Source organism: Momordica charantia (genome assembly GCF_013281855.1).
Source record: "Momordica charantia cultivar OHB3-1 chromosome 6 unlocalized genomic scaffold, Mcharantia_2.0 BLBB01000006.1, whole genome shotgun sequence".
NCBI lineage: Eukaryota > Viridiplantae > Streptophyta > Magnoliopsida > Cucurbitales > Cucurbitaceae > Momordica > Momordica charantia.
In genome coordinates this window covers 23,890,606-23,913,805 of record NW_028275164.1, presented here as the reverse complement: position 1 = coordinate 23,913,805, position 23,200 = coordinate 23,890,606, and the positions used below count along the sequence as shown (strand labels likewise).

Below are 23,200 nucleotides of genomic sequence, written 5' to 3'. Positions count from 1 at the left end.
GTCGGGCCCAGTTTCTATAAATAGAAACCCTTGCCTTAAATGCAAGGTACGCAATCTTAAGTAGACTCGGACTAGAACTAACTTGCTCGTCGGAGTGCTAACTTTGTTTTGCAGGTCTCAAGAACTGTTCAAGGGAGGTGCAGGACTATTGGCTATAGCTCGCCCTGAGCACACCGATCTGAATCGTGTCCGAGCTCAATCAATTTTGGGCTCAAACATATATATATATTCATTTTTTTAAAATTATATAATCACTTTCAATCTCATCATCTATTTGCTTTTAATCTCAACCCTTCATTTCCTTTCCATCTTATCTTATTTTTATGTTTCTAACATTTTGTTTGGCCGTTTCTTCTTTCATCCTTCACGTTTTCTCCTCCCCACCTTTCATCTTCTTCTTTCCTCTTTTTCACGTTTTCTCCTCCCCACTTTTCATCTTCTTCTCCCCTTTCAGATCTTTAAATCTAAATCTAATATATTCGTGATCATTTTCCACAAATCTACTCGTCGTCCATAGTCGTGATATCTACGTCTTTGCCGTGAAGTTCACCATACGCAATCGCCGCCGCAGTGAAGTTCTTCATCCACGTTCATTGCCACCGTGAAGATCTATACTGCTCGTCGCCCATAGCCGTGACTCATAGATCTGCTCATCACCGTTGTAACCCACAGATCCACTCGTCGCCACCGTGAAGCAAATTCAGATCTACTCGAGACACACAGATCTACATCTATCCCCGACAACCCAACCCGAGTTAACCTGAAATTTTTAGATTGGGTTGGCCATGGAAATCAGTTTCCTTGGTTCCGTGATCTGGCCAACCCGAAAATTTGGGGTTGTCACAACCCAAACCGTGAACACCCTTACCAAAAATTAAAGAATATAGGTTATTTAACTTAATTTTATACATTCTTTTAAATATTTGTATCGCACCATTCTCTGGACAGGGAAGAAATAGATTTATTCAACAATTTTTTTTAGTATAAATGTAATTGTATTATAAATAAGGGTGAAAGATTAGATAGAGTCGAATATTTATTCAAGAATTATTTCATACTTCTTTTTTTAATACAACATGTGAAATGGGAGATTCAACTTGAATTATGTTTGTTTTGACTGTCGTTGCTGAAGGAACTTTGGCTAAATGAAAAAGAAAATTAATCAAAAAAAATTTTAAAACTGTATTTTATTATACTCTTCACAACTACAAGTGGATTCGAAAACTTTTTATTCGAAAAAACGAAATACAAAATAATAACCTTTCAAATATATATTTTTTGAAAAGAAAAAAATTGACCAAATTTCCAAAAATAATTGAGGTTTTTTTAATGCATTGAAGTTTACAGTGGTTTTAAAATCGTTGGCATCCAATTTTTTTTAACACAAAAAAAAAAAAAAGAACACATTTAACATATGAGAAATTGATCATTTAAAAGACAATTTTGATTTTGATATTCCATGAATGAGAAATTTTATTGAAATCATTTTCGAGCTCAATTTTTTTTTACATCAAGCTCAAATAACTTAAATTGTCATTAAATAATCAAATTTATTGGTAACTTAAGATGTAAATATAAAAAATAAAATAAAAATTGCTACCCACCTTAATGAATTATGTAACCACGCTCATCATTTATTTAAAGCTTGTAAGACAAAATTATAGAAATTGACTATGCAACTAACCTAGGATGTACTTGCCAACAATCTCTTTAATATATAGTTTGATCTTCTTTTCATGGATTCTAATTAATAAGAACAATTCAATTTTTATAGACGTGGCAGATCTAATTAATGGAATTAACCGTACTAAATAAGTTGCAAATATAGATATTATTAGATGTAGTAATTTTGATTTCGGTCTCTTTAATCCTAAGTCTTACACTTTAATCATACAAAGTGTGCTTTAGCTATTCTTGTTAGGTGTGTGCCCCATTAGCAATTGGCATCCTTTTTCACATATAATTTTTTTTAAATAGATATGGTGTGTTTGTTAATATATTAATCTCATGACAATTTTTGGTTCTATACGTAAACTTCATATATAGTTTAATATATTAATTATGTATTCTCATTTCCTTTGATGATGTTTACTAAATTGCAGGAATAAAATCAATTGGTGGGACTCACTTCAAACTTGAAAAGCATTCCTTGTTGATCTCATTCACTCCTGCAACTTAATTTATCTAATTATCATTCCTTATCCCACATATTTTCAATAATTTTTTTGAAACCACCGAAGCGAAATTTTATTAGACAAAAGAAGTTGCCACATGGGCTATAGTGTATAGCGTATGACTGAAATTCAGTCATATTAGATTTGTGAGTGTAAAGACAGGACACCAACAAGGGTCAAGTGTCGTGACCCTAGGATGACGGGTAGGAAATTCAAATCTTCCCTTCGATACTGGACTTCACAACTCATACTCAACCATAATTGAGAATTTCCTTTATACACTCTCCTTGAGTGTAAATTCTTGTATATTTCTTGTATAAGTTTCCTTGTTTATAATATTCTATAATGTCTTTATATACCAGGAATAAAATCACTTGGAAATCATTGAGAGAGCCATATTTTATTTTTCGTTCTTTCCTCAAATTTATCTTGGTATCAAAGCCAAACAAAGGTCTTTTTTTTTTTTTTTTTTTTTAATTATCATGGGCACCAAGAGTTCATCCTCCACACCAATAACTACAGCCCAAACCACTTTACCCATTGTTGTACAAACTTTAATCTCAAACACGTCATTTGGAAACCCTCTCAACACTGTTCTTACAGTGAAACTTGACGAGAAAAAACTACCTATTATGGAAATTGATGGTGTTGGCCGTGGTAAAAAATTAGAAGGATATGTTCTAGGCACAATAATCCAGCCTCAACCATTTGTCCAACCAATTCAAGCAGAAGGCACAAGCACGAGAGTGTTAGTATCCAATCCAGCCTATGAATCATGTGGGTAAGAGCGGACCAATCACTTCTAGCTTGGTTGTATGGCTCAATGACTCCCTCTATAGCGTGTGACATCTTGAATCTTCCAACTTCAAGAGACGTATGAAAGACACTTGACGACCTGTATGGAGTTGCAAACAAACTCGCGTGAATCAACTGAAGCGAAGCCTGCAGACAACAAGGAAAAATCAACTCAAAATGAGTGATTATTTATTTACCATGAAAAAAATAGTTGATGGACTCGCCCTTGCAGGAGAAACAATCAGCAAAACTTCATTGATGTCAAGTGTCTTAGCTGGACGTGACGTCTTCTAGTTTCATGTCAAATAAATGGGCGGAGTTTCATGCCACCCTCGTCACTTATGAGAATACTCTTCTCCATCTCAATATGGTAAGTATTAGCCCCGATCTATCCAATGTATCAGCTAACTATGCTTTCAATAGGAATTTTCATCAAAACTTCAAGGGACAAAACACAAACCAAGGTAAAGGTGATGCACGAAATCAAAAAGAATATGGTAGAGGAAGAGGAAATGGACAAAGAAATAACAATCGACCTACTTGTCATCAAGTTTGTGGCAAATTTGGCCACTCAACTGCAATCTGTTACCATCGCTTTAATAAATCATACACTGGAAACTCCTCACTAGCACAAGAAGGAAATAAGAACATTGTTGCAGCCTACTTTGCAACACCTGAGATAGTAACAGATCCAAGTCGGCTCATGGATAATGGTGCTACAAATCATACAACTAAAGATATTATGAATCTTGGGTAGAAAATGGAGTATAATGGAGGTGAAACTCTTGCAGTAGGTAATGGCTCTAAACTCCAAATAACTCATATCGGATCATCTATGTTTGATACAAAATATCATGGAAATACTCCTATTTGTCTGAACAATATCTTGCGTGTACCTACAATTAAAAGAAACTTGATTAGTATATCCAAGTTAACTGTTGATAATCATGTTGTGGTTGAATTTGATTCAAATTATTGTTGTGTCAAGGACAAGGAGTCAGGGAAATCCTAATGGAAGGGAGGCTTAATCAAGGGTTATACCAACGGTACCTTCCCAAGCCAAGAAGTTCAAAACCATCCACGAATCCAATAATCAAAAGTTTGGTATCTCAGTCCAAAGTCTGTCAAGTTCCTCAATTTTCTGTTCATTCAACAATAAAATGTAAATATCTGAGCACGCTATGGCACCAGATTGGGTCATGCGTCTAGCAAAGTCCTAAGTATTGTGTCACCGTCTTGTAAAACAAAATTTGCTACTAATGACATAGAATTTTGCGGTGCTTGTCAATATAGAAAATCTCACTCACTACAACAATTATTGGATTCAGCGACGAAAGCAAGTGACGAATTTTTTTCGTCGCATTATAAGCGATGCAAATGGCTTTCGTCGCTATTAAATACGACGCAAAAAATTTTCGTCACTTAAAAATGCGACGAAAAGACGTTTGTGTCGCTATTAACGACGAAAGATTATTTTCGTCGCTTATTGTAGCGACGAAAATAGTTTCGTCGCTACGAACGACGTCGTTTGGCCAGGATTTTAAAGCCGAACGACGTCGTTGGCTGAGCGACGAAATAAATTTTTTCGTCACTCAGCCATTGTCCTAAATCGGGCACAACCCCTCTTCCCCACATTTTTCCCCAAAACAAAATTGTTGCTGCCCCCGCGGCCGCTGCCGTGCTGCTCCCGTTTGCCGTCGCCGCGCCGTCGCCTAGCGCCCTAAACCGAGCGCCCCCCAGCCCTTTCTTCCCCACATTTCTCTTCTTCCCCACCTTTCTGTTTTCCCCAAAATCACTGCGAATCGAACCCCCCTCTACTGCCCCCTCTACTGCCGCCGCCGCTCCCTTCGTGCGTCGCCGCACCGCCGCTGCTCCAGTCGCCGCTCCTAAGGCAAGTAAGCCATTTGGTTGCTCATAAGGTCTTTTCATTTCAATTCAATTCTAGTTTATTTGAGTTAATTGGATCAAGATTACAAGTTGGAAAATACATTGAAGAATATATTCGTATGTATGCGCTTTTGTAATTTCCTTTTGACAGAGGAAACGATTAAGCATTAGACTCTTTTATCTAGGCCAACACTCCCTCAATCACCTAAGAATAAAATTTAAAATAAGTTAAAAAACAAAGAAAGAAGAAAACTTGAACTAGAATAATAAAATAACTCTGCAAACCCTCTGAAATTAATAACTTAAATTTAAAATGCTGTCATTTTATAAGGAAAAGTATAACTTAATCTGAAGTTAAAAAAAAAAAATCTTGCTAGGACTTTTTGTTTTATATTTTCTCCAAGTTTTCTTTATTTTGTACCATAAAAAACAGGAAGGATCTTTTAGGAAGGAAGATAAAAACATCGATATAATGTCTGGACGGTAGAAACAAAAAGGACAAGAGAGCTGCCAATAGCGCCAAGGGAGGAGAAAGTCGGGGAGTTAAGAGAGTGAAAACCACCAAAAAAAAAAAAGGCCACAAAGACAGAAAAAGAAAACGAAAACCAATTCCAAGGGTTTCTTTGAGTTCGTGGTTTTTTTTTTTTTTTTTTTGATCAAAGAGTTTGTGGTTAGTTTGGAAAAGAAATTAAACCATAAGGTAACTAATATATTTTGAAAAGCCTAGTATTAAAATTGAAATGGTTTATTGATCCAACCTAAGAAAATCATAAAGAGGGTGAATAGGAATAACAAAAATATGGTAACTATTTAAGTTTATGTTATCAGCTTATGTTATGAGTTTATGTGTTATGATTGTTATTTTATTATAAGTTTGTACTTGCACTTGTTTAATTATGTTTATAATTATTTGTATTATTACTTTTGAATAGGAAGAATTATGGATAAAAGTTGGATAAGAAATCCGGATAGGTTAAGCAAAGAATATACCGAAGGAATTAGGTCATTTGTTCAATTAGCAAAGAAGCATCTCGATAAAAGAGGGTTCACACGTTGCCCATGTAGGAAATGTCGAAATTTCCAATGGAAACGACCATGTGATGTCGAAGGTCATTTGTACTCGTATGGAATGTATCCTTATTATAGGATATGGACTTTCCATGGTGAAACTAGACAACTGCATTCTAAGAGAATACGTACAAACGTGGACCAAAACATAGGTCAGGAACAAGGAATTAGTGAAATGTTAAATGATTTGACAAATGAGAGATACACTGAGTCTAATGAAGAAGGGCAGTCAGTTAGGGGTGAATCAAGTAATCACAATAGACAAGCTCAAAATACCAAGTTTCAATCCATGCTTAATGAATTTGACCAAGAATTATACCCTGGATGTACGAAATTTTCGATACTAACTTTCATGGTTAAGTTAATGCATATCAAAGTACTTAATCTATGGAGTAATAAGTTATTTGATATGTTGTTGCAATTACTTAAAGAAGCCCTTCCTAATGACTGTAAAATTCCAGAGTCGTATTATGGTGCAAAGAAGATGTTACGCGATTTGGGCTTAGGATATGAAAAAATACATGCTTGCAAGAATGATTGTATCTTATTTTGGAAAGATAATGAGCAAGTTGATGTTTGTCCACGATGTAACGAACCTCGTTACAAAACAGACAAGGGGAAAGGAAAAAAGATTCCACACAAAGTTCTAAGGCATTTCCTGTTGATACCTCGATTGCAAAGATTATATCTGTCTAAGCATACGTCAAATGAAATGAGATGGCATAAAAAAAGAAGACTAGACGTAGAAGGGGTTTTACGACATCCAGCTGATGGTGAGGCGTGGAAGGAGTTTGATAAACAATATTCTTGGTTTGCCAGGGATTCAAGGAATGTAAGATTGGCCTTGGCCACTGATGGATTTAATCCATTTGGAAACATGAATGTATCATATAGTACATGGCCAGTAATATTAATTCCATATAACTTGCCCCCGTGGAAATGCATGAAGGAATCGTTTTGGTTCATGTCATTACTCATACCAGGTCCAAAAGCTCCAGGAAAGGATATAGACGTTTATTTGCAACCATTGATAAACGAATTGAAAGAATTATGGTCTACCGGTGTTGATACGTATGATGTATGAAGTAGTCAGAACTTTCGACTTCATGCAGCTTTGATGTGGACAATCAATGACTTTCCAGCTTATGAAAATCTTTCAGGATGGAGTACGAAAAGCTATAAGGCATGTCCAGTATGTAATGAAGATATTTCGTCGGACAAATTGCATAGTAAGATATGCTATATGGGACATCGTGGATTCTTAGCACAAAATCATCCTTGGCGCAGAAGTAAACAATATAATGGAAAGACTGAACATAGAGTTGCACCACGACATTTTTCTGGATTGGATATCATCCACCAATTAGATTCCATTAATTTTCCGCCACTCGGAAAAACTATCAATGTTTCACAATGGAAGCGGAAGCAATTAAATAGCCAATTTAATTGGGTGAAGAGAAGTATATTCTTTGAATTACCATATTGGTCAACTCTCAAGATTCGACACAAACTTGATGTCATGCATATCGAGAAGAATATTAGTGATAATGTCATGGCCACATTATTAAATATCGAAGGGAAAACAAAAGACACTGATAAAGCACGTCAAGATTTAATGAAGTTGAACATACGTAAAGAATTACATCTCCAACATGTTGGGAACAAATTGTTGAAACCGCATGCTAGCTACACGTTAACGTCGGAAGAAAGAAAGAAGTTTTGTAGCTTTTTGAAAACCGTCAAATTCCCTGATAGTTTCGCATCGAACATTTCAAGATATGTTAGTGTTAAAGATGGAAAAATACATGGACTGAAAAGTCACGACTCACATGTGTTGCTCCAAAGACTTTTACCAGTGGGTGTTCGTCCATTTTTGCCCAATGATATTAGTGGAGGTATTGCAGAATTGGCGAATTGTTTCAAAGACTTGACTACGAAGACATTGAAAGTTGAGACTTTGAATAAGTTATAAGATACAATTGTATTAATTCTTTGCAAATTTGAGAGAATATTCCCTCCAGCGTTCTTTGATGTCATGGTTCATCTAGCCGTGCACTTACCCGAAGAAGCCAAGCTAGTAGGACCTGTGGGTTATAGTTGGATGTATCCGATTGAGAGGTATGCCTATTTATACATGTTGCTTCAAAGTATATCTAGTGATATTAACTAATTGATATAGCATATTATCATAGGAGTTTGCGGACATTGAAACAATATGTAAAAAATAAAGATCGGCCCGAGGGTTCTATAGCAGAAGCGGTCATTGCAAATGAGGCATTGACGTTCTGCTCAATGTACCTCGATGGAATTGAAACGAAATTCAATAGGCCAATTCGAAATGATGACATGTTGGACCTGAATGACTCAAATGCACATCTTCCTGTATTTTCGCAAAATGCACGACCAATTGGTGGTTCACAATTGAAAAAACTATCGCCTGCGGAGTTACGAAAGGCGCACTGGTACATTCTAACCAATTATGAAGCAGTGGATTCATATAGACGGTATAAATTTTCATGTACTTTTTATTGGTACATGTACTTTTATTGGTATGCATAGTCGATAAGTTTATTTCAAATGTTATTCATTGTTAGTTTCGTTTCGCAGAGAACATGAATTAGAGTTACAACAATAAAACAATAATGGTAATTTAGCCAGTTTGCATGAAGTATTATTTCCAGAGTGGTTTAAAAGAAATGTGAGTTTTACTCCATCAAAATATCATACACCATCTATCCATTATGGTTAACTATTTTCATAATGACGTTTGGTCTTGTAAAATATGTCTGTAGATGAGATCGGAAGTTTCTTCAAATTCGAACGCTGTCGTGCATGAGTTGAATACACTAGCATGTGGTCCTGATATTCGGAATTGTTCATATAATGGTTGTGTTATAAATGGAGTTCGATTTAACACAATTGAGCGAGATGATCGGTGCACAACACAAAATAGTGGAGTATGTGTTATGGGTGGACATAATACTGAGTTGTCTGATTTCTAAGGTGTCATTAGAGAAGTTATCGAATTGAGCTACATTAATAGAAAACGAGTTCTTCTATTAAGGTGTGATTGGTATGATACGAATTCTAGGAAAAATCGTATTCGTCAGGACCATAGTTTTACGAGCATTGACACACGTCATTTGTGGTACCAAGACGAACCATTCATACTTGTATCTCAAGCACAACAAGTATTCTATGTTGAAGATCTCAAATTAGGTTCTGGTTGGAAAGTAGTTCAAAAAATTGAACATAGACATTTATGGGATGTGCCTGAAATAGAAGAAGTTGATGTATGTGAAGGAGTTACAAATCAATGTGAAGTTGAAGAAGTGGATCTCGAAGCACATACATTTCATAGAGTAGATATAGATCCAATTGTAATATCCGACAATATTGATAGGCTTGAGATAGTCTTAAATTTTGACAAAAATGTAGAGGAAGACATATATGAGTACTCCTTACCCTTTCAAAATTCAAAGTCCTTCACTCTCGCACCACTTGAGCTTATACATTGTGATCTTTGGGGTCCATCACCAATGACCTCAACTTCCCGTTATAGGTTCTATATCAGTTTTGTTGATGATTTCACTCGATTAACATCCATATTTCCACTAAAAAAAAATCAGAAACACTATCAGCCTTTATCCAATATCTAAATCTAATGGAAAATAAATTTGGTAGGAAAATAAAAACTGTCCAAACCGATTGGGGAGGAGAGTTTAGAGTTTTTGTCCCATTTCTCAAACAAAAAGGAATTGATTTTCTCCATCCTCAGCCCACACACCAGTCAACAAAATGGTGTGGTGGAAAGAAAACATAGGCATATTGTTGAAATGGGACTAACTATACTTGCTCAAGCCTCTATGCCTCTTAATTATTGGTGGGATGCTTTTATTTCCGCCACCTATGTCATCAACCGACTACCTACTCAAGTCCTTGGCAACCTCCCACCTTGGAAGAAAGCTTTTAAAAAAACTCCCGATTTTACTTTCTTAAAAGTGGTAGGATGTGCTTGCTTCCCATGCTTACGACCTTACCAAAATCACAAATTTCAACATCATTCTACTAAATGTGTGTTCCTTGAGTCACACCAAAGTTACAAATGTTTAAGCTCAAGTGGTCGAGTGTACATATCTAGAAATGTTATTTTCAATGAGACCGAATTTCCATTCAAACGTGGCTTTCTCACAATGTCCCTTCCAATCCAAACCTCTCATGAAACTATAGTTACTTGACTAAAACCCAAACTCATCCATCAAATGTCACCACTCCTCTACACCTAGATTAGTCAAATATCACAGTGTTCGATAATTCCCCAAGTCCAGTTGGTATAACAAACAACTTGGAGAACCCTCCCTCACCCATTTTGGATTAACCTAGCTCAAGCAATCGTACTACAAATTCTTCGTATTGTCCAATGCCTTTTCAAAGTGAAGAATCCCAACCCACATATTCAAATCCTCTTGTCCAGCCCATTGTTGAAGTTGATTAACCCATACAGCCTTCTGGCCAAATTCATTCCTTGGCACCTACTCATCCTATGCAGACCAGAGCCAAAAGTGGTGTTTTTAAATCCAAAATTTAAAATTACATAGCCACACGGGTGCCTATAGTTCAAGGATCCAAATTTACATAACCGAAAAATGTTAAACAAGCATTGTCTATCGGCGAATGGAAGCAATGGTTGAGGAAATGATGGCTCTCCAAAAAATTCCACCTGGACACTTGTCCCATATGATGAGTCATATAGTGATGTGGGCAATAAGTGAGTGTTGAAACTTAAATTCAATTGTAAAGTTTATCAGGGAACTACATCGACTTTTTGCCTTACCTTCTTCCAAACTCAATTTGATTGGCTATTGTTGATTGGGCATGTTGCCCGAGATTTATTGCTTTTGGTTCAACTCAAAAGGCTTCACACCAATAGAGATAATTGTCATTCATTATATAATATAGATCACCTTCTTTCCTAGCTAACGTGTGACTTTGTTTCCACCCCTTACAAACCCAACAAAGAGTCCATCAATCGATAGTCCAAGTGGCATTCTTTTAGAATCCTAGTTATGTTTTGTGTTTAAAAAAAATAAAAGTAATACTAGAACCATTTTATTTAACAATTTGTAATTAGTCCGAAAGAGTATACTATAACTGTAATACAATTTTAGTAAACAAGTTTCAAATTTCAAAATACGGATTTATTTCATTCGGATAATTCATTCAATTCCCACTGTATTACCAAATATATACCTCCAAAATTGTAACCATTTTGATTCAAAGGGATCTGATCTGACGAGGGTGTGGGTCCATTTCTTTTATCATCCTCAATAATTAACACCTTCCCCTGTTCCATAATTTTGAAATCAATCAGCCTAACTAACGTCGTACCAATAATTTCATACCCATAATAACACATCGCCCCTTCCCCAAATTCACCCAAAATTTATTTATATCACCATTCCTCTCCTCTGTTTCTTTGTGGGAACCACCAAATTTTATTACTACATTTCCCCATAAATCTGGTTGCTTTCTTCCCCAGATCTCCACATTCCCCAGATCCAAACCAAGAACAAGAACAAAAAAGAAAAAAAAATGAAAAGATTCCATTTTCCCTCCATCCAATTTTCTACCCTCGTGAGTTTCCTCCTCCTCGTCGGCGCCGCCGGAATCAGAACAAATACAGAGTATCTCAGAACTTCCTGCAGCGCCACTTCGTACCCACGCCTCTGCTACACTTCGCTCTCGGTGTACGCCGGCAAGATCAAGACCAACCCCAGAACGCTGGCCCTGGCCGCCCTCCACGTGAACCTGGCGGCGGCACGGTCCTCGGCGGCGTCAATGCGGCGGCTGGCCAGAACCCGCGGCCTGCGGCGGAGGGATGCGTTGGCGATCGGGGACTGCGTGGAGGAGGTCGGGGACTCAGTGTTCGAGCTTCAGAGGTCCATCGAGGAACTGGGGCGGTCCCGAGAGCGCGATTTTGGGGCTCTGATTAGCGACATCGAGACATGGGTCAGCTCTGCTCTCACCGACGAAGAGACATGTATGGAAGGATTCGGCGGCGGCCGCGCCATTAATGGGTCTCGTTATAATGTCAAGGCTAAGGTCCGGCGGCACATTGTTAAAGTGGCGCATTTCACCAGTAATTCCCTTGCCCTTATTAATGCCTATGCTTCTTCGTCGGCGCCGGAATTTGCGTTGCCCTAGTAGTTTACTACTCCTCCTTTCCCTTTTCCCTTTTCTGTTTGGTTCTCGGGAAAGTGATGGAAAATTAGAATGTCATGTTCAGAATTCAGATCCACAATGTAATTAAATTATATTATCATATAATTCTATTCCTCTTCCTCATCACTCTCTTCTCCTACTTACTCTACTGCCACAGATCTTGATCCATAAAAAACTTCAAACATGTTTTTGTTTTTTTTCAGGTTATGTTAAATTAAATGAAGCTAATATGCAGCTGGATTTGAGCATAGTTAAATGGCTGAAGAATTAGTAACATTTTTTTTGTCTATGGATAAAAGGTTAAAAAATTTCTACTATATGATCCATATATGGAAAGCTGTATTCTTAGAAAGAAAGGAAAAAAAGTTATAAAGGTTTTAGGGTGTAACCTGTATATGCCAACTTGTGCAGTTAAGTTAGTTTAAGTCAGTTATTTACCTTAGTAATGTGGCAAAGATTATGAAGATAAAAAAATATAAAATGTTGATAATGATGTCTATAGGGAATTACTTTGAGAAGAATGTTAGTAATATTTGAAGGTTAAAAAAAACAGAGGACCAGATGGGGTCCACCTTGACATTAATGGCCATGATGGATAAGAGTAGCCAGCTGGTGTATTTTGACATTATTAGCCATGATGGGCCCAAGTACGGGCTCTCATATGAATTTCTAATGGGCCGGGCCTACTTGGTGCGGTCCAGCCCACTTCTCTTGCCGTTCGGTGGGAGAACCAATTATGCAGCCAAGACTCATCATACATGTCTATGTGTCTTTTCGGATCCTTGGTTGTGGAACTCACTCCCCATTGAGTGAGTTTAGATATTCGAGTGGCTAATATTATTGGTCCTATGAAAGCTCTTCTAATATACATGATTGTTTGATAGATTCTCTTAGGTGGAAATCATAATAAATTAGGATAAATTAATAATGCAAGAGTCGAAGGATGACTAAACTACTACTTAACCTAAAATCTTAAACTGATGAATTGGGTAAATTTAATTCATTTAAAGATATCTAACAAAAATATGGAAACTCAATGTCCTCTCCAAAGTTAAATTATTTTTATGGAAGACAATTCATGATCATCTACCTACGATGTCTACATTAGCTAAGAGGGCTATGAATGTCTTACCTTATTGTACCATTTGTGCTTCAAAGATTGAAACTGATATGAACCTAGGAGCTCCCTTTGTCATGTCTCGTGGACCGATTACGTGATCAAGAGCTAGGAAACTTCAAGAAGCCTTACTGCTTCATGTTCAAACGTTCGTGCAAGATGTTGGAACAATTCGTTACAATTTGGTGCAAGTTATACATTTTTAAGTGTTTTTAAGACAAGTCAAAGTCAACTTGGTCATGGGCAGGATTGCACTTATTTTTGTTGGCTTTCTATTTTCTTAGCCTTTTTCATTTGCTTATCTTTTCATTTATTTAAGTTATGTCTATTCATTTGCAATCTTTTTCATTTCTTGTAAGTTATGTCTTTTCATTTATAAGTCCTTTCATTTCTGGTAAGTTATGAGTCTTTCAATTTTCTTAAGACCTTTCATATGGCTTGTTATGATGGATATATATAGCCTTGATATTTTTTGTTGTAGACACAATTTGAAGTTGAATGAAAAGTGAGTTTTCTCATTTACTTAGTTGAGAGCTTTATCTCCCATATCTTGTGCAATTTCTTTTGTCCTTAGAATTTGCATGTTAGGATCATTCAAGTGGTGTTGATCATACCTCTTGTGGGGTGATTCGAATCACAAGTTTAGAAATGAGTTTTCTCTACTCTAACGTGTCCGTTCTTTAACTTTTCCTTGGGTTGATTCCATACTTGTTTTTTGGGATTTTTGGAATTGAGTTCTATGGGTCTTGTTTGTTAGCAAGGTTCTTAGATCCAACTCTAAGGGGCTGTTTGGCCCAAAGGGTTGGCTTAGGATGGGTTTGGCATCCTCCAACCCTTTGTTTGGCCCATGGGTTCGGTTTGGAACCCATGGGCTTCCTCCCTTCAACCCCATGGGTTGCACCTTTTTTTTTCTTTTTCATTTTTTTATAAAAATACAATTTCTTTCTTTTTTTATTATTTTTTTCTTTTTAAATGTCTTTCCAAGATTAAAAAGGTAAATATCGACATCGACGATATTTCAAAAATAAATTTGTAAATTATAGAAATTAATATAAATTATTTTAATTCGTAAATGAGAGTTTAATTGTATAATTATTTAAATATCAATGTCAATAAAAATTTTATAAATAATCATAGAGACATGTGAAAATTGGTGAAAATTGTTTTAATTTGTAATTGAGAGTTTAATCGTGCTTAATTATGTTATTAACTAAGTTATAATAAAACGTATTTAATCAAGATTTGAAATATTGATATCAAGGGCAATGTTGAACTTCCAATTTTACCAAGTACATATTGATATTAGCAAAAATTTTGAAAATATTTGTGGAAATCACGAAAACTTATAGAAATTGTTTAGTTAATAAATAAAACTTTAATGATAGCTTAATTAGACTAAAATTCAACCATTTCAATCTCAAAATTCGTAATGTTGATATTTTTTAAATTATATAAAAAATTGAATAATTCTACGATATTACTACATGATAGAAATAATTTTAATATTTTTCTACGAGAAATAATTTTAGTATAAATATATGAATAAAAATATTTGAATATCTAATATATTAATTTGAAAAAAGAAATATAAAAAATTGAAAGAATTTGTTTAAATTATTATTTTTAAAGCAATAAAAATAATGTAAAAAGTAATATCGAGAAATTAAAAAATAATGTTTGGGGAAGGGAATACCCTGGACACGTGGAGGACCCCTATTGGTGCTCCAAGATGGCTCATGAGTCATGCCCAGCTCGGATAGTCGAGATGGCCGCCACCAACGCCGACAAATGCTAAGTATGAGGGCCGAGGTGGACCTGGCCCAGGTCTGACCTACCGGGGAGCTCGGTAGGGGCCGATGTGAGCAACTGTCTGCAGCGTGATTATCGGGCGTAACCGTCGGTCCCGAGATCACCGGGTGTAACCGATGGTCCCGAGATTACCGAATGTAACCGTCGCGAGATTAGCGGGACCACCACCCATAAGTAGAGGACCTCACTCCCCGATCAGGTACGATGATTTCTGGCTTCGAACTAAACTTGGAATCCGACCTATACTGACTTGATCGTCGGAGTGCTCACCTTTTTGTGCAGGTCCGCCCTAGTGTTCAGGTCGGTCCGGAGGCCGAGTTCGAGCTACAATCAGGAACACACTGTTGTGCAAATCCTTGCATAAACATTTGGCGCCGTCTGTGGGGAACGACTGACAACCTAAGTCATCCCAATTCCTTTAAACCAACACGCGAGCGAACATGGTTCAACCAGCGAATTCAACCAATACGACAGATCGGAGGACTCTAGCTGCCAGCGATGCCCACCAGAGGGAGGTCGGAGCAGCGGCGGTAGAGGGACAAGGTCACGACGGCCTAGCAACGGAACCCCTCCGTAGGTCGGCGCGGGTCACCGCGCCTGCCCTACCGCCTGCGCACCCGAGGACGTCCAAGGCCACCCGTGGCCGAGGTGGGACCTCTAAGAAGGGCGCCCGGGGTCCAGCCCCGGCTCCAACAAGCGAGAATTTTGATGCGCTCCCGAGAGAGATGGAGGCAATGCGCACACAATGCGCTCCATGGAGGCAATGTATAACGAAATGGTGCTGACTGCAGGCGCAGGATCCCGATCTGAAAATCGAGTGGCGCGCATGGACGTACGCGAGCAAAGGGGTTCCCACCTCGGCCCACCCGAGGAAGAACGTCCCGAAGACAACGAGAGTGAGGGGTACACTCGCCAGAGGGGAGACCTCCGTGAGCATCTCAACAGAAAGAGAGGCTCGTCTCTCCGAAAAGGGCAGTCGCCGTCCCGCTCCCACAGGAGCTCCAACCAGCAGGCTGAATCCTCTCACGACCCCGCAGGGATAATCACGAGGGAGGAGTTCGACCAGCTGAAGGGGGAGCTCGATGCTCAAGTGGAGGCTTTAAAGGCCAAATGTGAGCAGAAAGACGATTCACTGAACGATGGCGACTTGGGAGAATCGCCTTTCACCTCGGACGTTTTGGAAGCACCAATCCCTCCGAAGTTCAAAGCTCCTACCGTGAAGCCTTATGACGGGAGGAAGGACCCCAAGGACTATGTTGAAGTCTTTGAAGGCCTCATGGACTTCCAAGCGGCATCAGACGCAATCAAATGCCGCGCCTTTCAGATCGCGCTTACTGGCAGCGCGCGATTGTGGTACCGGAGACTGCCAGCCAGGTCGATCTCGACCTACTCTCAGCTGAGAAGGGAGTTCCTCGCCCAGTTCTCTTCTCGACACTATGACAAAAAGACAGCGACCCATCTCGCCACCATCAGGCAGAAGGAGGGGGAGACGCTGCGGGAGTATGTCACCAGATTCCAGGAGGAGCAGTTGAAGGTTGCACACTGCTCCGATGACTCGGCCATGTGCTATTTCCTCACCAGTCTAGCCGACGAAGCCCTCACGGTGAAACTTGGAGAGGAGGCCCCGACCACCTTCGCCGAGGTGCTTCAGAAGGCGAAGAAAGTTATCGATGGACAGGAGCTCCTCCGAACCAAAACCGGCCGATCTGAACAAAAGATCGGTCGGGGCAGAAGTGGAAAAGATGAAAGGGCAGATCCCAAGTCCAAGGACAAAGGATCCTTCTCCAGCGGCCGAGCTGAGTATCGAAGGGCGGAGAACGGACCTACCAGGAGCCGACCTTACGAGCGCTTCACCCCAACCACGATTCCAATTTCCGAGATCCTAACGAACATCGAGGATTCTGGAATGGAAAAACTACTCAAGCGTCCGGAGAAACTTCGGGGAGCCCCGGAGAGGCGCAGCAAGGACAAGTATTGCCGCTTCCATCGGGAGCACGGCCACAACACGTCGGACTGCTGGGAATTGAAGCGCCAAATTGAAGATCTGATTCAAGACGGCTACTTCAAGAAGTTTGTGGGAAAGCCCGGGACCAGCTCAGCAGAGAAAAAGGAAGAGCGAAAGCGTTCAAGGACGCCACCTCGGCGCACCGACCGACCTGCGGTCATCAATACCATTTTTGGAGGACCAAGCGGGGGTCAATCCGGACATAAAAGAAAGGAGTTAGCCCGTGCAGCCAGACGCGAGGTGTGCATCATCAGGGAGCAGGGGCCGACCTGCCCAATCACCTTCGACGGTGCAGACTTGGAGGAGGTCCACCTGCCCCACAATGATGCCCTTGTGATTGCTCCCTTGATTGATCATGTGGTGGTTAGGAGAGTGCTGGTAGACGGGGGCGCATCCGCTAACATCCTGTCCTTACCGACCTACCTCGCCTTGGGCTGGACGAGGTCGCAATTGAAGAGAAGCCCGACGCCACTGGTTGGGTTCTCTGGAGAGTCGGTCATCCCAAAGGGTTGCATCGACTTGCCGGTCACGCTGGGGCAGGACCAAACTCGGATCACTCAAATGGCCGAGTTCGTGGTAGTTGACGGTAGGTCGGCCTATAACGCCATCTTTGGGAGACCCATCATCCACTCATTTCGGGCCATTCCTTCAACACTTCATCAAGTTTTGAAGTATCCCACTCCCAATGGCGTGGGCACGGTCCGAGGAGAACAAACCGCTTCGAGGGAGTGTTATGCCGCCGCACTCAGAGGCCCGTCGGTCTGCGCCCTCGAAACTCTCAGGGATGGGACGCTCGGGGTCGAGGCCGACCTGCCGAGGAAGGAGTTTGCCGCACCCACTGAGGAGCTCGAGCTTGTTCCTCTGCTTAGTCCCGAGAAGCAGGTAAGCATAGGAACCAAGCTGGGGGCCACCGACAGAGAGGAGCTAATCCACTTCCTCAGATCCAACTCGGACGTCTTTGCGTGGTCCCATGAGGACATGCCTGGCATTGACCCGCGAATTATGACGCATCGCCTCAGCATAGATCCATCATTCCGACCTGTGAAACAAAAGAGAAGACCTATAAACAAGGAGAGGAGTGATGTAATTGTTGAGGAAGTTAACAAACTTTTGAAAGCTGAATACATAAGAGAAATTTCGTATCCCGAGTGGCTCTCCAATGTTGTACTAGTTAAAAATCTAACGACAAGTGGAGAATGTGCGTAGATTTTACGAACTTAAATAAGGCATGTCCGAAAGATTGCTTCCCACTGCCGAGGATTGATCAGCTCGTGGACGCCACGGCCGGGCACGAACTGCTCACCTTCATGGACGCCTACTCTGGGTACAACCAAATCAAGATGCATGTCCCAGATGAAGGTCATACCGCCTTCATAACAGACCAAGGTCTGTACTGCTACAAGGTCATGCCCTTCGGGTTAAAGAACGCAGGAGCGACCTACCAGAAAATGGTGAACAAAATGTTCGCCAGGCAGATCGGCCGGAATATGGAAGTGTATGTGGACGACATGCTTGTCAAGAGCAAGCAGTCTAAGTCGCATCTCTCCGACCTGACCGAAGCCTTCGAGGTTCTGAGGGCATATCAAATGAAGCTCAACCCTGCTAAGTGTGCCTTTGGAGTCTCCTCGGGAAAATTCCTTGGCTTCCTGGTAAACAACCGGGGAATCGAGGCCAACCCCGAAAAGATTAAAGCCGTGATCGAGATGGAGGCACCTAAAACGCTGAAGCAGCTTCAGTGCCTCAATGGCAGGATTGCGGCCCTGAACCGGTTTGTTTCAAGGTCGACAGATAAGTGTCTCCCTTTCTTCAAGGTCTTACGAAAGAAAGGGCCGTTTGAATGGACAGTGGAGTGCGAGCAAGCGTTTCAGCAATTGAAGAGCTACCTCTGTTCGGCACCCTTGCTTGCCAAGCCCATGCCGGGGGACAAGCTCCAATTGTACCTAGCAGTATCTGACAGTGCCGTCAGCTCGGTCCTAATCAGGCAAGAGGAAGCGCGGCAAAACCCGGTCTACTACACAAGCAAGGCTATGACCGAAGCCGAGACTAGATACCCTCAGATGGAGAAGTTGGCTCTCGCTTTGGTCACCTCGGCCCGACGACTTAGACCATACTTCCAAGCCCATACGGTGGTGGTGCTCACTAACTTCCCCTTAAAAGTATCTTCCACAAGCCGGAAGCTTCCGGACGCCTAATGAAGTGGGCAATAGAGTTAAGTGAGTACGAAATCCAGTTCGCACCCAGAACTGCGTTGAAAGGACAAGCAGCGGCAGATTTCATAGCCGAGCTCACACCACCTTCCGAGCTGAGCGAGTCCGACCTGCCTTAGACAGTCTATGTCGACGGATCCTCCAATGAGAAGGGGTGCGGAGCCGGGGTCCTCTTGCTCGGACCAGGGGGTGAGCGATTTGAGTATGCTTTGCGGTTCGGCTTCCAGACTTCTAACAACGAGGCTAAGTATGAAGCATTTATTGCCGGCCTGCGAATCGCTCGAACATTGGGGGCCTCTTGTGTTAAGGTCTTCAGTGACTCCCAGCTGGTTGTGAGCCAGATCAAGGACGAATACCAAGCCAAAGACACCCGAATGAAGAAGTATTTAGGCAAGGTCAGATCATACCTCGCCCAGTTTCGAACTTACGAGGTAAGCCGGATTCCGCGAACAGAAAATTCTAATGCTGACGCCTTGGCCAAGTTAGCATCGGCGTATGAGACCGACCTCGCCAGGTCGGTCCCCGTCGAGATCCTAGATAATCCCTCAATCTTAGAACCAGATCTGATGGAGATCGGCGCTCCAGAATCCTCATGGATGGACCCGATCACGGACTTCATTAGGGGTAACTCACCACAAGATCCCAAGGAGCGCAGAAAGTTGGCAAGGCGGGCAGCTCGGTTCGTGGTCCGAGATGGTGCATTGTACCGACGTGGCTTTTCCCTGCCTCTATTGAAATGCCTAACCCCTGAAGAGGGCCTGTACGTCCTCAGAGAGATCCACGAAGGAGTGTGCGGCAATCACTCAGGCGCCCGGTCGCTGTCAGCCAAAGTGATCTGGCAAGGATACTATTGGCCGACCCTCAGCCAGGACGCCAAGCAGTTCGTTAGAACTTGCGACAATTGCCAACGCTACGGAACCATAATCCGCCAACCTCCCGAGCTGCTCACCCCCATCTCGGCCCCATGGCCATTCGCGTAGTGGGGGGTAGATATCATTGGTCCTTTCCCTTTGGGCAAGGGCCAGACCAAGTTCGCTGTGGTTGCTGTGGATTACTTCACCAAGTGGGCCGAGGCTGAGGCGCTCTCCCACATAACGGAATCCAGGGTCACGTCCTTCGTATGGACGAATATCATATGTCGCTTTGGTATACCGCAGGCCATAGTGACAGACAATGGGAAGCAGTTTGACAACGCCAAGTTCAAAGACTTTTGCAGCAAACTTGGTATAAGTCATCTCAGCTCGTCCCCCGCACACTCGCAAGCAAATGGGCAGGTGGAGGCAGTCAACAAGATCATCAAGCGAGGCATCAAACTTAGACTGGACTCCAAGAAAGGCAGGTGGGCCGAGGAGCTACCAGAGGTTCTGTGGTCGTACCGGACCACCCAACGAGAGTCGACGGGTGAGACCCCGTTCTCCCTGGCCTTCGGCTCCGAAGCTGTAGTCCCGGTTGAGATCGGCATGCCATCTGACAGAGAAGAGCATTACGACCCTACGACGAATGAGGATGAGCTGCTCCTCAACCTCGACTTGTTGGAAGAAAGGAGAGCAATGGCCCAGCTACGCCTGGCGGAATATCAGGGCAGAATGGCCAGACATTACAATGCCCGCGTTCGACCTCGGGCCTTTCAGGTCGGACATCTGGTCTTAAGGAGGGTCCAAGCGCATGTGGGTGCCCTTGATCCGGCCTGGGAGGGCCCGTTTGAGATCAAGGGCATAATCCGACCTGGGACGTACATATTAGCCGATCTGAAAGGAGACGTCCTCGCGCACCCGTGGAACGCGGAGCACCTGAAGCGTTATTATCCTTGAAATGACAAAAGGATTTTCAATGCATTTGTAAAGACTGTTCCAAAGGAATTATGATCGGAATAAATGTGATGATTTAATTTCATGCTTCCGAGCTCGACCAAAAATTAAATGGGGGCCACGGACTCCCACGCGATCGCATTCCAGCAGTTGGTTCAAATTCAATCCTTCGAAGCCTAAGGGTACGAGGTGCGATGCCAAAACCACTGACGAACTTAAAATTCAAACCTTCAAGGCAAAGGGGCGATGTGAAAAGTTCAAAATGATCAAGCCTCTGAACTTGGAGGTACGAGGAACGATATGAAGAACAGCTACGGACTTAGGATTTTAGCCTTTTTACCTTTTTAAGTTAAGGGTGAAATGTTAAAAATCCAGAGTTGGTGCAATGTATTGAACATCAAGAGATTCGAACTCAAAACTTTCAAATTATGTTAATTAAAGGTGCGACCTCAAAAGTAAGAGGTGCGAGGTGACATTAGCTGCAGTTCAAAGGAAAGGCAAAGAAAAGAGGTTGCTAACAACAAAGTAGAAGCAAATGGGAGTCTCTTTATTGAATGGAGAGCAGAGCCAAGGCTTATAGACCTTGCAGCTCTGCCCTGACACTTACAAGCAAAAAAGGAAGAGAAGAGAGACAGAGAAAAGTCTCATGAAGGATGGTCGCCTAAAGGTCCGCCTGAGGAGTGCCCTCCTGTGCAGCGTCGACCTGGTCCTCTTCGACATCGGAGTAGTCAGAATCCAGATCTCTGACATACTGATCCACCAACGCTTGGGGGCCAGGGGTGCCGCCAGGCCCAGACGCCCACTTCTCGGCATACCTCATTTTCAGACCGCTAAGATCGATCTGAAGGTCGGGCATGTCGGAAGCAATGCCCTTCATGAGGAACTTGAAGCCCGCGTCAGAAAAGTCTTTGGCAAATCCATCGAAGTCAGGATGTTGCCTAAACTATTCCTCCAGTAGGACTCCATTGCTGAGGCGCTCCTTCGCCGTCTCCAACTCGGCAGTCGCATGCTCCAGCTCCTTATCCTTCGCTTCAAGCGCCTGGAGCATGTCGTCCTTCTCCTTCAGGAGCTGGAACTTCTCCCTCTCCAGACCCCTGGTAATAGCGTAGGCAGCTCGGAGTTGGGCCTGGCGCCTGTCCTCCTCCTTCTTCAACAGCTCGGCCTGGGACTCCACCTCGGCCTTCAAAGTCTCCACCTCAGAATGAGCCTTCAGCAGCTCATCCTTCATGGTGGAGGAAGCAGTCTCCAAGGCAGCGGAGAACTCCTCTTTCTCCCTCGCTGCCAGAACTTCCCTCCCATCCAGCTCGACCTTGACAGCCAGAGCCGATTGAATGGAAGTAACGAACGCCTGCGAAATGGTATAAGGAGAAAGTTAGATCGAACTACCTGTTGGGCGAAATCAAGCAAAAATGGGGCACTAGTCTTACCTCGGCGGCGTAGTCGATGGTCCTCTGCAGAACGGACCCAGGGGCGCTCACAAATTTGGACGCCCTCCTTAGGCAGCGGTCCAAACTTGCAGCTGAGATGCGGGACACCTGGTCTCTCACCCCAGAACTTGACGGCTCAATTCTGAACCGTGTCGTCACGTCGGACGTCTCGCCCATCCTGGCCGCAGGATCGTCCACCCGATCTGCGAAACTTGCAGGCAAGACCCTACAAGCTCCGACCTCCGAGGCGGAGATCGCCTTCTTTTTCTTCCTTCTTCGCTTCGGAGGGGCTTCCTCCCTCGCCTCCTCGCCCAAAGGCGGGACGTCCGTCGCCTCGGTCTGGGCGTCCACCGCCTCGGTCTGATCCCTGGGGCGCTTCTCCCTCGAGGGACCCCCAAAAGACTCCAGCTCGATCACCGGGGCTGGATCTTCCGAGGCAGGCCCTACCACGGCAGGGGTGGCAGGTTTCGAACTCTGGGCAGCCTCAAGAGCATGGGCTCGGCCCTTAGACTTGCGCTTCACGCCGCTTGCAAATCCGCAAACCATGGCTGCGAAATAAAAACAGGGGTCAACACAAGGTTAGAAGAAAAAGGGGGGAGGCAAGCTCGGCATACCAAGTTCGGAGTTCGGCCTTGAGGATTCAATGGGACGAACTGCAGGGTTGTAATCTAGCAGCCCGGA

At 42.4% G+C, this 23,200-nt stretch overlaps 2 protein-coding genes and 1 pseudogene across 2 annotated transcripts; 2 read left to right on the top strand and 1 right to left on the bottom strand.

The window, feature by feature from the left end:
* The first annotated feature begins 5,738 nt into the window (after window positions 1-5,738).
* Window positions 5,739-11,231, top strand: LOC148210990 (uncharacterized; annotated as a pseudogene).
* Window positions 11,232-11,370: 139 nt separating this feature from the next.
* LOC111023355 (pectinesterase inhibitor 10) lies at window positions 11,371-12,272 on the top strand. Its single transcript, XM_022300775.2, has one exon. The coding sequence runs from the start codon at window positions 11,517-11,519 to the stop codon at window positions 12,126-12,128; it is 612 nt and encodes a 203-aa protein (XP_022156467.1). The 5' UTR covers window positions 11,371-11,516; the 3' UTR covers window positions 12,129-12,272.
* A 10,202-nt stretch (window positions 12,273-22,474) lies between these two features.
* Window positions 22,475-23,200, bottom strand: LOC148210989 (uncharacterized). The gene is made up of 2 exons (XM_088125264.1): window positions 23,134-23,200; window positions 22,475-23,067 (listed from the first exon to the last, which is right to left on the bottom strand). The coding sequence occupies exon 2, from the start codon at window positions 23,063-23,065 to the stop codon at window positions 22,475-22,477; it is 591 nt and encodes a 196-aa protein (XP_087981390.1). The 5' UTR covers window positions 23,066-23,067; window positions 23,134-23,200.